The sequence below is a fragment of the Nerophis ophidion genome, linkage group LG18 (genome assembly GCF_033978795.1).
Source record: "Nerophis ophidion isolate RoL-2023_Sa linkage group LG18, RoL_Noph_v1.0, whole genome shotgun sequence".
Classification (NCBI taxonomy): Eukaryota; Metazoa; Chordata; class Actinopteri; order Syngnathiformes; family Syngnathidae; genus Nerophis; species Nerophis ophidion.
The window spans coordinates 44,011,759-44,028,639 of record NC_084628.1 but is presented as its reverse complement, the minus strand read 5'-3'; the positions used below and the strand labels follow the sequence as shown (position 1 = coordinate 44,028,639).

The 16,881-nt window shown below is 41.1% G+C and overlaps 1 protein-coding gene across 3 annotated transcripts in view; it reads left to right on the top strand.

Annotated features, from left to right (window-relative positions):
• Positions 1-16,881, top strand: part of LOC133537239 (SH2B adapter protein 2) — a 57,666-nt gene that overhangs the window by 36,526 nt on the left and 4,259 nt on the right. For all 3 annotated transcript variants that reach the window (XM_061878187.1, XM_061878188.1, XM_061878186.1), the window contains 5 exons: positions 10,169-10,270; positions 10,371-10,462; positions 10,728-10,831; positions 10,895-11,056; positions 14,768-14,970. In XM_061878187.1, the coding sequence (XP_061734171.1) occupies positions 10,169-10,270; positions 10,371-10,462; positions 10,728-10,831; positions 10,895-11,056; positions 14,768-14,970 (663 nt within the window). The remainder of the gene's footprint in view (positions 1-10,168; positions 10,271-10,370; positions 10,463-10,727; positions 10,832-10,894; positions 11,057-14,767; positions 14,971-16,881) is intronic.

Genomic DNA, 16,881 nt, shown 5'->3' with positions numbered 1-16,881 from the left:
GTCCGGAAAATACGGTATCCCCTGAATCTGTGAGGAGAGCTGGACAGAGATTTCAAGTAGACTTCATAAGTCTTCTATTTGTGCTCGACACAACCTTAATGCAAGCCCGTACATGGTACTTATTACACCAAGGTCCTGCTGGTGAAGATGTATTGGTGCCAACAGTCTCCAGCTAACTTAATACATATGTTTTGTTTTTGCACTTATTGGACTGAGATGTTTAATACTTTGTCTTTGCCAATTGGCGAGAAGATCAAACCAAATCCAGTCAGCGGACTATTTGGGGGAGCCCCTCTGTCATCTTCACTTAGCAAATCCAAAAATAACTACTTTGTTGGCTAGAAGATTAATTGTGTAAAATCCGAAGGCTGCATTACTTATAAGGACGGCGTGGCGCAGTGGGAGAGTGGCCGTGCGCAACCCGAGGGTCCCTGGTTCAATCCCCACCTAGTACCAACCTCCTCACGTCCGTTGTGTCCTGAGCAAGACACTTCACCCTTGCTCCTGATGGGTGCTGGTTAGCGCCTTGCATGACAGCTCCCTCCATCAGTGTGTGAATGGGTAAATGTGGAAGTAGTGTCAAAGCGCTTTGAGTACCTTGAAGGTAGAAAAGTGCTATACAAGTACAACCCATTTATTTTATTTATTTACTTCCCTGGCACTCGCTGGACTAGAGATATTCTTTATTTCTATAAATTGGGAAAAAATAGGCTGACATTGAACGGTTGTCCTGTGAAGTTACAGCAAGTATGGGGAATGAGTCAAAGTTAATTTAACCCCCGATTAAAAAGTAATTGAAAGGTGGATAATTGATGAGCCTTTTGTCTTTTGTGTGTTTTTGCAGCGTTTTGGGGACTTTAAGGGGCGCATTTGTCTGTGGCTTGACTGATGCATGTTTGGTTTTGTTTTTTTATTTAATATATAATTTTTGTGGATTGCTTGTTTGGGTGGGGGAGAAAAAAATGAACATTTGACAAAAATCCAATAAACAAATGTTAAAATTTTTTATTTTTGCACTAGAGCAGGGGTGTCAAACTGGTGTTCACTGGGGGCCACATCACAGTTATGGCTGCCCTCAGAGGGCCACTTGTAACAGTTAATAATATATGCTTTTTAAATTGCTTCTTTACACTATTATTTATTGTTATGTATTTTTCTGTACACTGCAGACAGGTAGTTTTTAGAGTAAAATTTAGCTGCCGAAATTTTACTGTAAAAGGTACCATATTTTCTACAATGTATACTCCATCCATCCATCCATTTTCTACCGCTTGTACTTTTTGGGGTGGTTGCTGGAGCCTATCTCAGCTGCATTCGGGCGGAAGGGGAGTACACTGTAAATGGAAATGGGAAAACAGCGCCACTGTTTTACTGTAAATTCTACGGTTGTTGTTTTTATGGTGTATTACTGTAAATGGAAAAACATTGTTACTGATTTTTTTCGTCTTGTGTTTTTACGGTAGAATTCTGGCATCTGAGCTACCAGTTTTTTACCGAAAAATAATGCTTACATTGTACAATTTGATGGCTAAGTTGCTTGAAAATCATGAGTCAATCAGATATTTAAATACTTATTTTGATGTTTGGAATGTGTGATGATATAATATTTGTTGCAATATTAGTTAAAGTTTTAAAGGTGCATGTTGTAGCGTCCCGGAAGAGTTAGTGCTGCAGGGGGTTCTGTGTATTTGTTCTGTCGTGTTTATGTTGTGTTACAGTGTGGATGTTCTCCCGAAATGTGTTTGGCATTCTTGTTTGGTGTCAGTTCACAGTATGGCACATATTTGTAACAAGTGTTAAAGTTGTTTATACGGCAACCCTCAGTGTGACCTGTATGGCTGTTGACCCTGCATGACTTGCATTCACTTGTGTGTGTGAAAAGCCGTAGATATGAATGAGTTTGACACCCCTGATCTAGACCACAAGGAAGTGTGTTAAATGTAGATTACACATCATAGGTGCGCTTTAAAACCCCCTTTTGAACTTCACATTCGATAGTTCTGCAAGTAAAGTGAGGAAGCAACTCAAAATGATAAAACATGTTGAATATAAATATAAAAAACCCTGATCCTGTTACGTCTTTTCCCACGCGGACACACATGTTGTTGCACACGACCCTAAGGAGGCGGCGTGGAGCTGAGTGTGTGTAAATCTGTCTTTGATGGTGGGGGGTCAGGAGCACAGGTGGGTCTGTGAAGGACTAGGATTGGGGCGTGGGAAGGACTCCGAGGAGCATGTTTGCGGTCTGAAGGTGGACATGGGGAAGTTGTTCCTCTGACCTTGGAGTTTCTAAATCAACCAGTTCCTCATTTTGGAACGAGTGTAAAAATAGCAGCGTGAGTCACAAAAGGAACATTTAAATGTCCTAATAGTTCCTCAGCAGTTGCACATGTTGCGGTCCATTATTCTCTCTCGACATGAGAAAAGCAGGCATGGAGAAATTAGGGACCTTTAGAGCAGAAGTGATGACCGCCGCCCTGTTCTTAGAAATGATAAGAAGAGTGCAGACTCAGCAGTGATTAAAGTGACCACTATAGTCTCCTTCCTGACTCCATCAGTCTGCTGCATGATGACACAGCAGATGCCCACTAGTGTCCACCCACTCTGTGCCTCCTAAAGGGGAAATGGTAACTTTGCCAAGATTGCATAAAACATAAAAGTCTTTGACCTGTACAGCAATTTTAAAATAACTATGTTTACAATTATTTTAATTCCTTGAATTGCCGCCGGGGCGCTAATTAATTTAAAACCTCTTCTTACTCCGGCGTTTACCAAGGGCATGCGGTAAATTTAGGCCTGCGCTTAAAAATTTGAGTGTGATGTAAGGATACCATCATGAAAAGCACATTTAATTAAAAAAAACGTTATTATGGTCTTACCTTTACTTATAAATGAAGTCCATGCGCAGCTCCTTCTGATCAAAAGCATTGATAACTTGTTTATAGAAGTCTTCCTTATCTTCCTTCAGTTTTAAAAGTCTCTCTGTCTCGATGGAGATCTTCCTTTATTACCTCCTGCTTCCATTGAAAGTCCAGTTTAGAAAACTGTTTTATTTTAGATATGTAATCCTCCATGTTAAAAGTGCAAGTGAGAGGAACAAATAAACGATCGCTGCTCACTCTTGCTGCTTGTTGTCACTTCTTCTGCAGCCGAGTGGTCACAAGAAGGATCACTAGCGCCCTCTACCACCAGGAGGCGGGAGTAATTTAATGACTCATATTTGACACACGCAGCTACGGTATATTAATACAACATAGCTGCTTACTGTTCTTTTTAGCAAATTCAAAAGCTTGGACCTTAAATCCTACTTCTTCCCTTTATTCGATTTCAAATGATTGAAATCAGCCTCCTCCATTTTGAAAATGATGACAGGTGAAGTGTCACTCGTGACGTGACGAGTTTGACCCGGCGGAAATTCTAGGCATATGCTAATTATTTGGCGGAACTAGTTTGACCCGGCGGAAATTCTAGACATGCGCTAATAAAAATAATATTTTGCGAAATGAGTTTGACCCGGCGTTAATCCTGAGCCAGCGGTAATGCTAAGCATGCGCTAATTATTTTGCGAAACGAGTTTGACCCGGCAGTAATTCTAGGCAGGCGCATACTATATACCTGGCGGCAATTCAAGGAAATACGGTAACCTGTTCCAGAAACCTAAAAAAAAAAAAAACACTTTTTTTATACAAGATAATTGTAGTTTAAATCAATGCAAAATGCATATAAATGACGAACGAAATGGCTAAATGATCATTTAACATCACTTTTACCTCTATTCTAGATGGCTAAATGATCATTTAACATCACTTTTACCTCTATTCTAGATTCTTAACAGCGGTGAGGAGGGGTGGGGGTGGCGAACGCGACCTTTGTGCTTTGCTATGACTTCTTTCTTGATTTGATCAAACTTCTAGCATTCGTGTTATAGATTTTTATTAGGCATTTCTGCATAAACTTACAGTTCAGGCACATTGGAATTAATGTGTGGCGTTTTCTTTGAATACAAAGAAGCAAGCACATCAAAAATATAAAATACAAATGTATGGATGTATATCGATATATATTTACAGTATATTCATTTTCTACCTCTTGTCCCTTTGGGGGTCGCGGAGGGTCGCTGGAGCCTACCTCAGCTGCATTCAGGCAGAAGGCGGGGTACACCCTCGATAAGTCGCCACCTAATCACTGATATCTATTTAAAGTTATATATATACAAATACTTTTGCACAAACAATCGCTCAAAATCCTTGAACGAAAACCTTGCCATCACTGTTCAGTTCTCCAAAAATATAGATTGTTAAACTTAGCTAACATTCCAAGATTAGCATCAATACAAATGGCCCATGAAATCCTAAATAACACTGCACCAGCGCCACTTAAGCACTTTGTCCAGTTTACATCTGCTGTGACAACTAGAAACACACGAGCCTCCACCAGGGGGCAGTGTAGTGTACCCAGATGTAAAACACATTTTGCACAATCAGCCTTTTTATATAAAGCCATAAAGGAATGGAACAAGCTCACAACGAACTTGAAAAGTTTAACAGATTACTCTTTGGCTTTGGAGCAATCGAAGCTGCTCACACGGTCACTAAGGTGGCCACTATGTTTGACAGATCAACTTAATGTGCATTATTTTTATCAATGACAGCACTTTTGTTGTAAATTATGAGGTGCGTGTGTTAAAATCATGGTTGTTTTTTTTACAAATGATGACAGATGTGAGCAAGAGCATGTATTGTCTTTGATGTAAATGAGGTGTGGTTGTATTGTATATTATGTGTCCATGAAAGGGCATTTTATGACTTTTCTTAATTTGATTACATGCTATGGTATGATTTTATTGTCAGTATTTTATTGCATGATTTTTGTATCCCTTTAATGTAGGTAGTCAGGGACTGCAGATGGAAATATCTGGAAATGAGCTATTTAGTTATAATCTGGTACAGAACATATCTGTCTTTGATCTTAATGTTTCTGTGCATTGTCCCTTCAAATAAAGACTCAACTATAAACTACTACTATTTGAGGGTTCAATCCCACAAGGAGGGTCACATTGTCTCGCCCACTGCCAGTTTACCGAAAATGCTGCCTTGGTGAAGTGCTTCCTTGACATGTGATCCTCTGACAGGAATTGTGGGTGTGGTCGGCGACTAGGATCAAGATGCTTTTACTCCAGACAGATCAGCTGATAAGCCTCAGCCAGACCATCAGTCTCCACACACACACACACACACACACACACACCAAGACACAAACTAATGTCTCAAACACACCCTTTTGATCTGTTCAGATTATCCTCCGCAGAGGGCACACAGCGGCCACCATGATCACGCCGCGTAAAACTCTTCCGGTTTTATTTTGGCAGCAATAATTATTGATGGCTTAAAATAATGTTTTTCCTGCTGCCACGCTGCGGTTAAACTCAACTTTTTCCTCATGTCGGACTGGAGACTGGGGGCGGAGGTGTGGCTTTGTGCTACACGTCTCATTTGGACCCTTAATTATAATCCCTGAGGGGACAATTTTGAGGGTTTCTTGACAAATAACCCAGAGACAGGTTGTCTTAATGGTTGTGTTTAAAAGCCTAGTTTAGTGCTTTAAGTATGGTGTTTTATTGTAAAATCGTACTTAAGAAGGGCCTATTTTAATCTTGGGACGGTTTGTAATTGCACATTTACAGCAGTCTTCCTGGGTGTAGCACAAAATTAAACTGCTAATTAGTGTTGTAGTGCAGAAACTATGAAAATGTTTCATGTTCCACTGGGATGTACGAGCACCGTGTGGTAACCGAGTGCAATAAAGTATGAGCAGAATTTTATACACTTACTGGAAACTTAATTGAGTTCAACACTCATTCAATGCTAAATGTATTGTTGGGGTGGTTTAGAGCTACAGACCCTGTTTCCATATGAGTTGCGAAATGGTGTTAGATGTAAATATAAACGGAATACAATGATTTGCAAATCCTTTTCAACCCATATTCAGTTGAATACACTGTAAAAAAAATTCTGTAAAAAAACGGTCATCTACTGGCAGCTACGGCTGCCAAACAATAACCATAAAATTAAAGTAAAATATTGTTAACCAAATAATGATCGAAAACATTACAGATATTTTCATGAAACGTTTTGCGGAGAAATATCGTAATTTTACAGATTTGTACTAAATTATTAAGATCAACCACCTTTAATAAAGTGACGATGCAAACAGTTCTGCACAAAAATACCTTTGTTCCACAGAGTTTTTCCAAATTGTTACGATCAACCACCTTTAATGAAGTGACAAGGCTGGCAGTTCTACAGAAAAATACCATTATTTTACAGATTTTTTCTGAATTTTTAGGATCAGGCCAGGGGTCTCACATAGCATAGCTCGGTTGGTAGAGTGGCCGTGCCAGCAACTGGAGGGTTGCAGGTTCGATTCCCGCTTCCGCCATCCTAGTCACTGCCGTTGTGTCCTTGGGCAAGACACTTTACCCACCTGCTCCCAGTGCCACCCACACTGGTTTAAATGTAACTTAGATATTGGGTTTCACTATGTAAAGCGCTTTGAGTCACTAGAGAAAAGCGCTATATAAATATAATTCACTTCACTTCACATACACTTTACCAAGGGGGGGGGGGGCACTGAACGCAGGAACTTGGTGCAAAGTGAGTTCACCTTCTATGAATGGCTATCCCGCCCTAACAACATACTTACCGATCCTACCGATAGACTTTCGGTGACTCTCTCGTAGGATTGACCCGATCTTTGCCAGGGCAAATATATCACAGGAGTACCGTGACAGCACTTTATTGCCCTCTGCTTTCGCTCATTTACCGAACCATCAGCGTGTCGATTTTAACGCGTGATGTGTATGGCTTTAATAAACATATGATAGTAACTGCAAGACATACTTGGTCAACAGCCATACAGGACACACTGACGGTGGCCGTACAAACAACTTTAACACTGTTACAAATATACGCCACGCTGTGAACCCACATCAAACATGAATGATAAACTCATTTCAGGAGAACATCCTCACTGTAACACAACATAAACATAACATAACAAATACCCACAATCCCATGCAGCGCTGACTCTTCCGGGCTACACCCCCGCTACCAACCATAATGTGTATAATTAATTTGGTATTTTTCTGTAAAAAAAATAGAAATATACAAATATACAGTTTGTCATTGCTGGCATATGTTTGTTTATTTACAGATATTGTCTTTAATTCTACAGTGTTATAACCTATTTAAAAAAAATAGAAAAATTACAGTAGAAATTTAGAGTAAATTAACCATAAAAATAGGATTTTATTTTACAGTGCATGCTACAAAGACAACATATTTGATGTTCAAACATTTGTTTTTGTTTTTAGCACATAATCATTAACTTTAGAATCTGATGCCAGCAAAACGTGACAAAGAAGTTGGGAAGGGCGGCAATAAATACTGAGGAATGCTCATCAAACACTTATTTGGAACATCCCACAGGTGTGCAGGCTAATTGGGAACAGGTGGGTGCCATGATTGGGTATAAAAACAGCTTCCAAATAATGCTCAGTCTTTCACAAGAAAGGATGGGGCGAGGTACACCCCTTTGTCCACAACTGCGTGAGCAAATAGTCAAACAGTTTAAGAACAACGTTTCTCAAAGTGCAATTGCAAGAAATTTAGAGATTTCAACATCTATGGTCCATAATATCATCAAAAGGTTCAGAGAATCTGGAGAAATCACTCCACGTAAGCGGCATGGCCGGAAACCAACATTGGATGACTGTGACCTTCGATCCCTCAGACGGCACTGTATCAAAAACCGACACATCAAACTCTAAAGGATATCACCACATGGGCTCAGGAACACTTCAGAAAACCACTGTCACTAAATACGGTTGGTTGCTACATCTGTAAGTGCAAGTTAAAGCTCTACCATGCAAAGCGAAAACCATTTCTCAACAACACCCAGAAATGCCACCGGCTTCGCTGGGCACAGACTCATCTAAGATGGACTGATGCAAAGTGGAAAAGTGTTCTGTGGTCTGATGAGTCCACATTTCGAGTTGTTTTTGGAAACTGGGCGTCATGTCCTCCGGAACAAAGAGGAAAAGAACCATCCGGAATATTCTCGGTGTAAAGTTCAAAATCCAGTGTTTGTGATGGTTTGGGGTAGGGCTGCGAATCTTTGGGTGTCCCACGATTCGATACAATATCGATATTTGGGGTCACGATTCGATACTGTAATGCAGTTTTTGATGCATTTCCATTTTTCGGCATTATTTGATATTTTGACTGATGTCATCCATTTTGGGCCTAAGTGTTCATTATTTTATTTTATTTTTTACTTCCTCTTATAACACAGAATCCACTGAAATTTTTAATGTATACAACATCATTGTTTAGCCAAATGTACCATGTTTATGTTCAATTGTACAGGTTGCTATTCACTTATTTCGAAATGTTTTTTTCATTATTTTTGTATGTTTGATGGTTTAAATTCAAATTAAAGTATACCAATTCTAAAATACTTGTCTCAATTGTTAGGTACATGTAATACCGTATTTTTCGGAGTATAAGTCGCACCTGCCGAAAATGCATAATAAAGAAGGGAAAAAAACATATATATGTCGCACTGGAGTATAAGTCGCATTTTTGGGTGAAATTTATTTAATGAAATCCAACAGCAAGAATAGACATTTGAAAGGCAATTTGAAATAAATAAAGAATAGTGAAGATCAGGCTGAATAAGTGTAGGTTATATGAGGCATAAATAAGCAACTGCTATGTTAACCTAACATATTATGGTAAGAGTTATTCAAATAACTATAACATATAGAACATGCTATACCTTTACCAAACTATCTCTCACTCCTAATCCATAAATCCCATGAAATCTTATACGTCTAGTCTCTTACGTTAGTGAGATAAATAATATTATTTGCTATTTTACGGTAATGTGTTAATAATTTCACGCATAAGTCGCTCCTGAGTATAAGTCACACCCCCGGCCAAACTATGAAAAAAACTGCGACTTATAGTCCGAAAAATACGGTAATGTCAATTTGTGAGAGATAGTCTGTTTCCAGAATGAATGTAAATACATTTACAAGAGAAACCAGCTGCATATGATTTTTGTTTTTTTGTAATTCCTATTTTTATACATTAATGGTTCTAAAAAAAACCTGGTGGGATATTTTGCGGAGAACTTTTAACCTAATGTCCACAATGGCATTGTCTATGCAAAAATGCAAAAAAAAAGAGTAGTGCCCAGACGTGGGAACGAAAATCACTTTTTTGACACTTTCTCCTATTTGTTGATAAATTTGTCTAATCGGGTCCATCCATCCATCCATTCATCATCTTCCACTTATCCGAGGTCGGGTCGCGGGGGCAGCAGCCTAAGCAGGGAAGCCCAGACTTCCCTCTCCCCAGCCACTTCGTCTAGCTCTTCCCGGGGGATCCCGATACGTTCCCAGGCCAGCCGGGAGACATAGTCTTCCCAACGTGTCCTGGGTCTTCCCCGTGGCCTCCTACCAGTTGGACGTGCCCTAAACACCTCCCTAGGGAGGCGTTCGGGTGGCATCCTGACCAGATGCCCGAACCACCTCATCTGGCTCCTCTCCATGTGGAGGAGCAGCGGCTTTACTTTGAGTTCCTCCCGGATGGCAGAACTTCTCACCCTATCTCTAAGGGAGAGACCCGCCACACGGCGGAGAAAACTCATTTTGGCCGCTTGTACCCGTGATCTTATCCTTTCGGTCATGACCCAAAGCTCATGACCATAGGTGAGGATGGGAACGTAGAATGACCGGTAAATTGAGAGCTTTGCCTTCCGGCTCAGCGCCTTCTTCACCACAACGGATCGATACAACGTCCGCATTACTGAAGACGCCGCACCGATCCGCCTGTCGATCTCACCATCCACTATTCCCTCACTCGTGAACAAGACTCCTAGGTACTTGAACTCCTCCACTTGGGGCAGGGTCTCCTCCCCAACCCGGGTCTAATCGGGTATTGAATAGTTTTTCCATGATTTCGGAGAATTCTACCAGAATTATTCCACACTGTTGACCATATAAATTGTAATCCATAGTGTGTAACAGCTGTCTAAATACTTCTGAACCTAACCAGCCAGTGTTTATATAACTAAAAAACCTACAATTATTTTTCATCTTCAGTCGTCCAAACCGAAGGTGAGCATTCCCTTGACGGCCATTGTGGAGGTGAGGACCACCATGCCCCTTGAAATGCCTGACAAAGACAACACTTTTGTTCTCAAGGTAAAAAACAAAACAAATCGGCACTATATCGTACTTTATTCTTGCTCCTCGGGCAAATGTGCTTACTGACTGTAAATGTCCTGTTTGTTTGGTCCTGTAGGTGGAAAACGGGGGCGAATACATTCTGGAAACCATCGACTCGCTGCAGAAAAACTCCTGGGTTGCTGACATCCAGGACTGCATAGACCCCGGGTAAAGCACCAGATAAATATTTGCTGTTGAGGGAAGGAAGAGAGCGGTTGGATGGACGGGGGGACAAACGGGGAGAAACACACACAGTCATTAATCATGCAATTAGTGGAGGTTTTGACAGTTCTTTTTACACAAACATAAACACACACCACTGACATTCTTGCTCATTGCTCAGCACAGGATGTAAGTAAACACACTTTATTTGTATTAGTAGAAAGCCTACACACTGGTAGTTATCCGTAACCCCTCCCCGACTTGTGTACAGCGACAGCGGCGACGACATCGAGCTGGCGTCGTGTCCTCACGGTCAGGCGTCCTCCAAAGACTGCTCCATGGTGGCCTCCTGCAGCTGTGAGCTGCTCTCCGAGGGTGAGACCGTTCGGCCGCACCATCTTTCCCTTGACGTTTGCTGATGCCCGTCCACTTGTTTAGGTGTGTATCGAGCGCCGGAGAGGTTGTGTCCTGCCGTGGCGGAACACTACAGTTTCCCCGCCGTGCGCTGCAGAGAACCAGCCTTCACCCAGCATCCATCCCACATGCCTTTGGAGCGCTTCCTCCAGTCCCCAGAGGTCCTGGCCTCCAACTCTGCAGCAGGCAATACCTCACACACTCATCCTAGCACGGTGGTCGGCAACCCATGGCTCTACAGCCGCATGTGTCTCTTTAGCACCGCCCTTCTGGCTCCCTGCAGCTTTTGAACAATGTATGAAAATGGAAAATGATAAAGGAAAAAATATATTTTTTGCTCCAATATGGTTTCTGGAAGAGGATAAACAGGACACATTGTTGGAAATCCCACTGTTTATATGAAACATTCTTCTTTGATGAGAGTATTTGTCCTGCTTATTTCAGTGGTCCCTGAACTCGCCGTAGTTTGTTTATGTGAGGGGTGTCAAACGTATGGCCCGCGAACAGGTTTCATCCGGCCCACGGGAAGTGTTCGCTAAGTGTAAAAATGAAAAATTTGTCTGATAATGGCTTTTTTTGCCGATATCCGACATTCCGATATTGTCCAACTCTTAATTACCGATACTGATATATTCAGTCGTGGAATGAACACATTATTATGCTTAATTTTGTTGTGATGCCCCGCTGGATGCATTAGATTAGATTAGATTAGATTAGATAGTACTTTATTTATTCCGTCAGGAGAGTTCCTTCAGGAAAATTACAATTTTCAGCACAATCCCATTCAAGATCAGACAAACATTACAGGGAGACAGAACAGGATCGCTGACGGGTCTGCCGGCTTCCAGCGCCCCTTACAAAAAAGATGACATACAGGTAAACAAGGGAGGGGGGGGAGAAAAGAATAGTAGATTAAAATAAATAAAAAATGAATAAAATAAATTAAAAATGGTCTTAGCCTGGGCCCTGGAGAGGGGTTGCAGACTGAGGCCAAGGGAAAACAACAACTCATAGCCATAGTACACATCCCTCTTCCATGTGTGTAAGAGGGAAACATCAAACATCAAAGAACACAGAGGACATTAAAGACATTAAAGCAGCAGATACAACCAGACACTTCTACATACAGCTATGAATAAAAAGTAAAAGAAACACATCCACTGGGGTGGCCTCTGCGGTGTTCCACACCATCGTCCGCTGGGGTGGAGGGAGCATGGCCAGAGACAGGAGCAGACCCAACAAAGCAACCAAGACAGCCGACTCCACTCTCGGCCAATGTCCAGTCCGCATGGATGAGCGAGGATACGTCCAAGGTGACTGAGGTGTCCGACACCTGCTCACCCAGCCAAGACACCGCGAAACCTCTCCGTCCCAGCGCTCAGTGCTAGCTCCACAGCCCTGTCCCCTCACCCGCATCTCCTCCAGTCCCTCCAAACTGACTCTGGTGTGGCAGACACCCAGCAGCTGGTCTCCATGGCCAAAAGGCTCCCGGGAGGCAGATCCAGAAGTCCACAAAAATAGCACCACAGAGGTCACGAAAGTGCCACCCCTTGTCACACAGTCCCAAAGGGTCCCGGACCAAAAGGCAAAAAAATATAACACATGAAAACAAGAGAGAAACACAAAAGGATGACACAAGAGCACAGAGCTCCTGCCTACAGCAACCACTACAGCAGCGCCATCTTGGAAAAAAACAATTACAATTACCTTGGTACAATAACAATTACCTTGGTACATTAAACAATGTACCAAGGATTTCCAAAATAAATCAAGTCAAGTTATGGAAAAAAATGCCAACATGGCACCGCCATATTTATTATTGAAGTCACAAAGTGCATTATTTTTTTTTAACATGCCCCAAAACAGCAGCTTGGAATTTGGGACATGCTCTCCCTGAGAGAGGTTGAGATGAGGGGGAGCGGGGTAGCAGGGGGTGTATATTGTAGCGTCCCAGAAGAGCTAGTGCTGCAAGGGGTTCTGGGTATTTGTTATGTTGGGTTTATGTTGTGTTACGGTGCGGCTGTTCTCCCGAAATGTGTTTGTCATTCTTGTTTGGTGTGGGTTCACAGTGTGGCGCATGTTTGTAACAGTGTTAAAGTTGTTTATACAGCCACCCTCAGTGTGACCTGTATGGGTGTTGACCAAATATGCATTGCATTCACTTGTGTGTGTGAAAAGCCGTAGATATCATGTGACTGGGCCAGCACGCAAAGGCAGTGCCTTTAAGATTAATTGGCGCTCTGTATTTCTCCCTACGTCAATGTGCACAGCGCGTTTTAAAAAGACATACATTTTACTCTTTGTTTAAAACTGATACCGATAATTTTGAAACCGATACCGATAATTTCCGATATTACATTTTAAAGCATTTATCGGCCTGCCGATGTTATCGGATATCTCGAGTAAAAATGAGACGAAATTTTAGAATGAAAGAAACTGCTGTTCTAAATGTGTCCACTAGATGTCAGAATAGCAATTATTTGTATCTTTGTAGATGATGCTACATATGTAAACAAAATAAAGCACAAGAGGTTAGTGCACCAGTTGAGGAAAATGAGCAAACTACATAAATGACATCCTATAATTTGATTTTTATATGATTTTTTTTTTTTATCTTAATAGATTGAAAATAACACCAATGAGTTGACTGATAAACATTATCACATCATTTAATCAGAAAGTATGAATAACCACAAATAAAGATAGAATACTATTAACTGCAACATTTAAGTGTAAAAAAAACAACAACATTATGATTTGTAAATTTTAGAATGTGCTTGTTCTATTTGTAAACAAAAAAAACAAACAAATTGGAATTGTCTTTATTTTTAGGTTATCGTGCCGTGATTTTACCAGTCCGGTCCACTTGGGAGTAGATTTTTCTCCCTGGGGCCCCCCGTCTAAAACGAGCTTGACACCCCTGCTTTATATGCACCACTTTTCTCCAAGACAGACGTGTGATAGATAGATGGATGGACGGATGGATGGATGGATAGATAGATGGATAGATAGATAGATAGATCAAACTAACAAAGGAGTTCGAACGAAGGAAGGAAAGAAGGAGTTCGAACAATCGAACAAACAAACGAAGGAAGGAAGGAAGGAGTTCGAACAAAGGAAGGAAGGAAGGACTTCGAACGAACGAAGAATGAACGAACGAAGGAAGAAAGGAGTTCGAACGAACGAACAAAGGAAGGAAGGAGTTCGAACGATTGAAAGAATGAAGGAAGGAAGGAAGGAAGGAGTTTGAACGAAGGAAGGAGTTCGAACGAACAAACGAAGAAAGGAAGGAGTACGAACGATCGAACAAATGAAGGAAGGAAGGAGAAGGAGTTCGAACGATCGAACGAATGAATGAAGGAAGGAAGGAAGGAGTTCGGACAGACGGACGAAGGAAGGAAGGAAAGAAGGAGTTTGGAAGAACAAAGGAAGGAAGGAAGGAAAGAAGGAGTTTGGAAGAACAAAGGAAGGAAGGAGTTCGAACGAATGAAGGAAGGAAGGAAGGAAGGAGTTCGAATGAACGATCAGACGGACAAATGGATGAAGGAAGGAAGGAAGGAGTTTGAACGAACGAACAAAGGAAGGAAGGAAGGAAGGAAGGAAGGAGTTTGAACAACGAACACGAACGAACGAACAAACAAGATTCCTTCAGAAGAGTTCTCTCAGGAAAATTTTAATTCCAGCAGCATTGTACAGAATTGAGATGTAATTTAAAAAGTAAATAATGGGTGTATAAATGGAAATAAAATAGAAAATATAACAATAGACACTTCCATCATGTGTTGTCCTCATTCTAACACTTTTAAAAGATTTGGCTCTTTCCACATTTTGGGTTGCCGCCCCCTGTCCAGGCAGGACAATGTTTAATGTTTCTTTTGTTGTGGTGACTGTGTTAAGGTGGCAGCGACGGAGCCAAGGACTCTGAGGGCGAGGCCAGCCTGGCAGGATACCCATGGTTCCACGGAACTCTGTCTCGTGTGCGAGCGGCTCAGCTGGTGTTGGCGGGCGGGGCGAGGAGCCACGGGCTTTTTGTCATCCGGCAAAGTGAGACGCGGCCCGGCGAGTACGTGCTCACCTTCAACTTCCAAGGCAAAGCCAAGGTAAGAGGATGGAAAACACACCTGCTAACAGGATTTTTGGAGCATAGAACACTAAAGTGGTACATCAAAACTTATCAGTACATCAACTTCCAGAAATGTGGCCGGTTAAGGTCGTGTTAGTCACAGAGTTGTGCTGTTTGAGATCATATTTTTGAATATGTTTTAATGTAATTGTTAATAGAAATGTCTCCTCAAAAAGTCCAGCCTATTTTTTTTATTCATTTTAAATAATCATTATAGCAGTTGATGTTTTAAAAATATGTTGTAGATTGTACTTTTAAATATACAGTACAGGCCAAAAGTGTGGACACACCTCCTCATTCAATCTTTATGTTCATGACTATTTACATTGTAGATTGTCACATCAAAACTATGAATGAGCACATGTGGAGTTATGGACTTAACAAAAAAAAAGGTGAAATAGCTGAAAACATATTTTGTTTTCTAGTTTCTTCAAAATAGCCACCCTTTGCTCTGATTACTGTTTTGCACACTCTTGGCATTCTCTCCATGAAAAATATCTCCCTCTTATCAAAATGTAAAAATAGAGATAAAGGCATCATGAAATGACAAAAATGCTGACAAGTTTATTCTAATAATGAATGAAAAAAACAGTTTATATACGTGTGTGTGTGTGTGTGTGTGTGTGTGTGTGTGTGTGTGTGTGTGTGTGTGTGTGTGTGTGTGTGTGTGTGTGTGTTTCTACCGCTTGTCCCTTTTGGGGTCACGGGGGGTACTGGAGCCTATCTCAGCTGCATTCGGGCGGAAGGCGGTGTACACCCTGGACAAGTCGCCACCTCATCACAGGGTGTATATACATATATATATAAATATATATATATATATATATATATATATATATATATATATATATATATATATACATATATATATATCTCCATCCATTTTCTACCGCTTATTCCCTTTTGGGGTCGCGGGGGGTGCTGGCGCCTATCTCAGCTACAATCGGGCGGAAGGCAGGGTACACCCTGGACAAGTCGCCACCTTATCGCAGGGCCAACACAGATAGACAGACAACATTCACACTCACATTCACACACTAGGGCCAATTTAGTGTTGCCAATCAACCTATCCCCAGGTGCATGTCTTTGGAGGTGGGCGGGGCCTATCCCCAGGTGCATGTCTTTGGAAGTGGGAGGAAGCCGGAGTACCCGGAGGGAACCCACGCATTCACGGGGAGAACATGCAAACTCCACACAGAAAGATCCCGAGCCTGGATTTGAACCCAGGACTGCAGGAACTTCGTATTGTGAGGCAGACGCACTAACCCCTCTTCCACCGTGAAGCCCATATATATATATATATATATATATATATATATATATATATATATAAACGGTATACAAACTGTTTTTTTGGTTCAATATTAATATATACTTGTCATCATTTTGTCATTTCATGATGCCTTCATTTCTATTTTTACATTTTCATAGAGGGAGATATTCTTTTGTTATTATTTCATTCTTTTTTTAAGTTATGTACATATAAATGTACAGTACACCATGTATATAGACAGATCCATTGAGAGTGTGAGCAGAAATATGTCATATAGGAATTAACTATACAGAATAAACAGTAACAACATGCTGTGTCACATTGTTTATTTGAAGTACTACCTTTGTGAATCAAAACAAATACAAGTATTGTAAAAAAAAACAAAAACAACAACAACCTTGTGTTTACTTTCTGATGTTAAAATAAATCACAAATCAGTTTGGCTAATGAAGATAAAGTCTTCTCTTAGTGCAGTACAACAGTGTGGCCAACACAAATGGACCAATTGCACCAAATGATTATTGGCCCAGCGTGCTATATTATATACAGTATGTGGTTGCTGTGTCATATTACTCTCATCTTTATCAGACAGCTCACAGCAGACCAGGTTGTCCC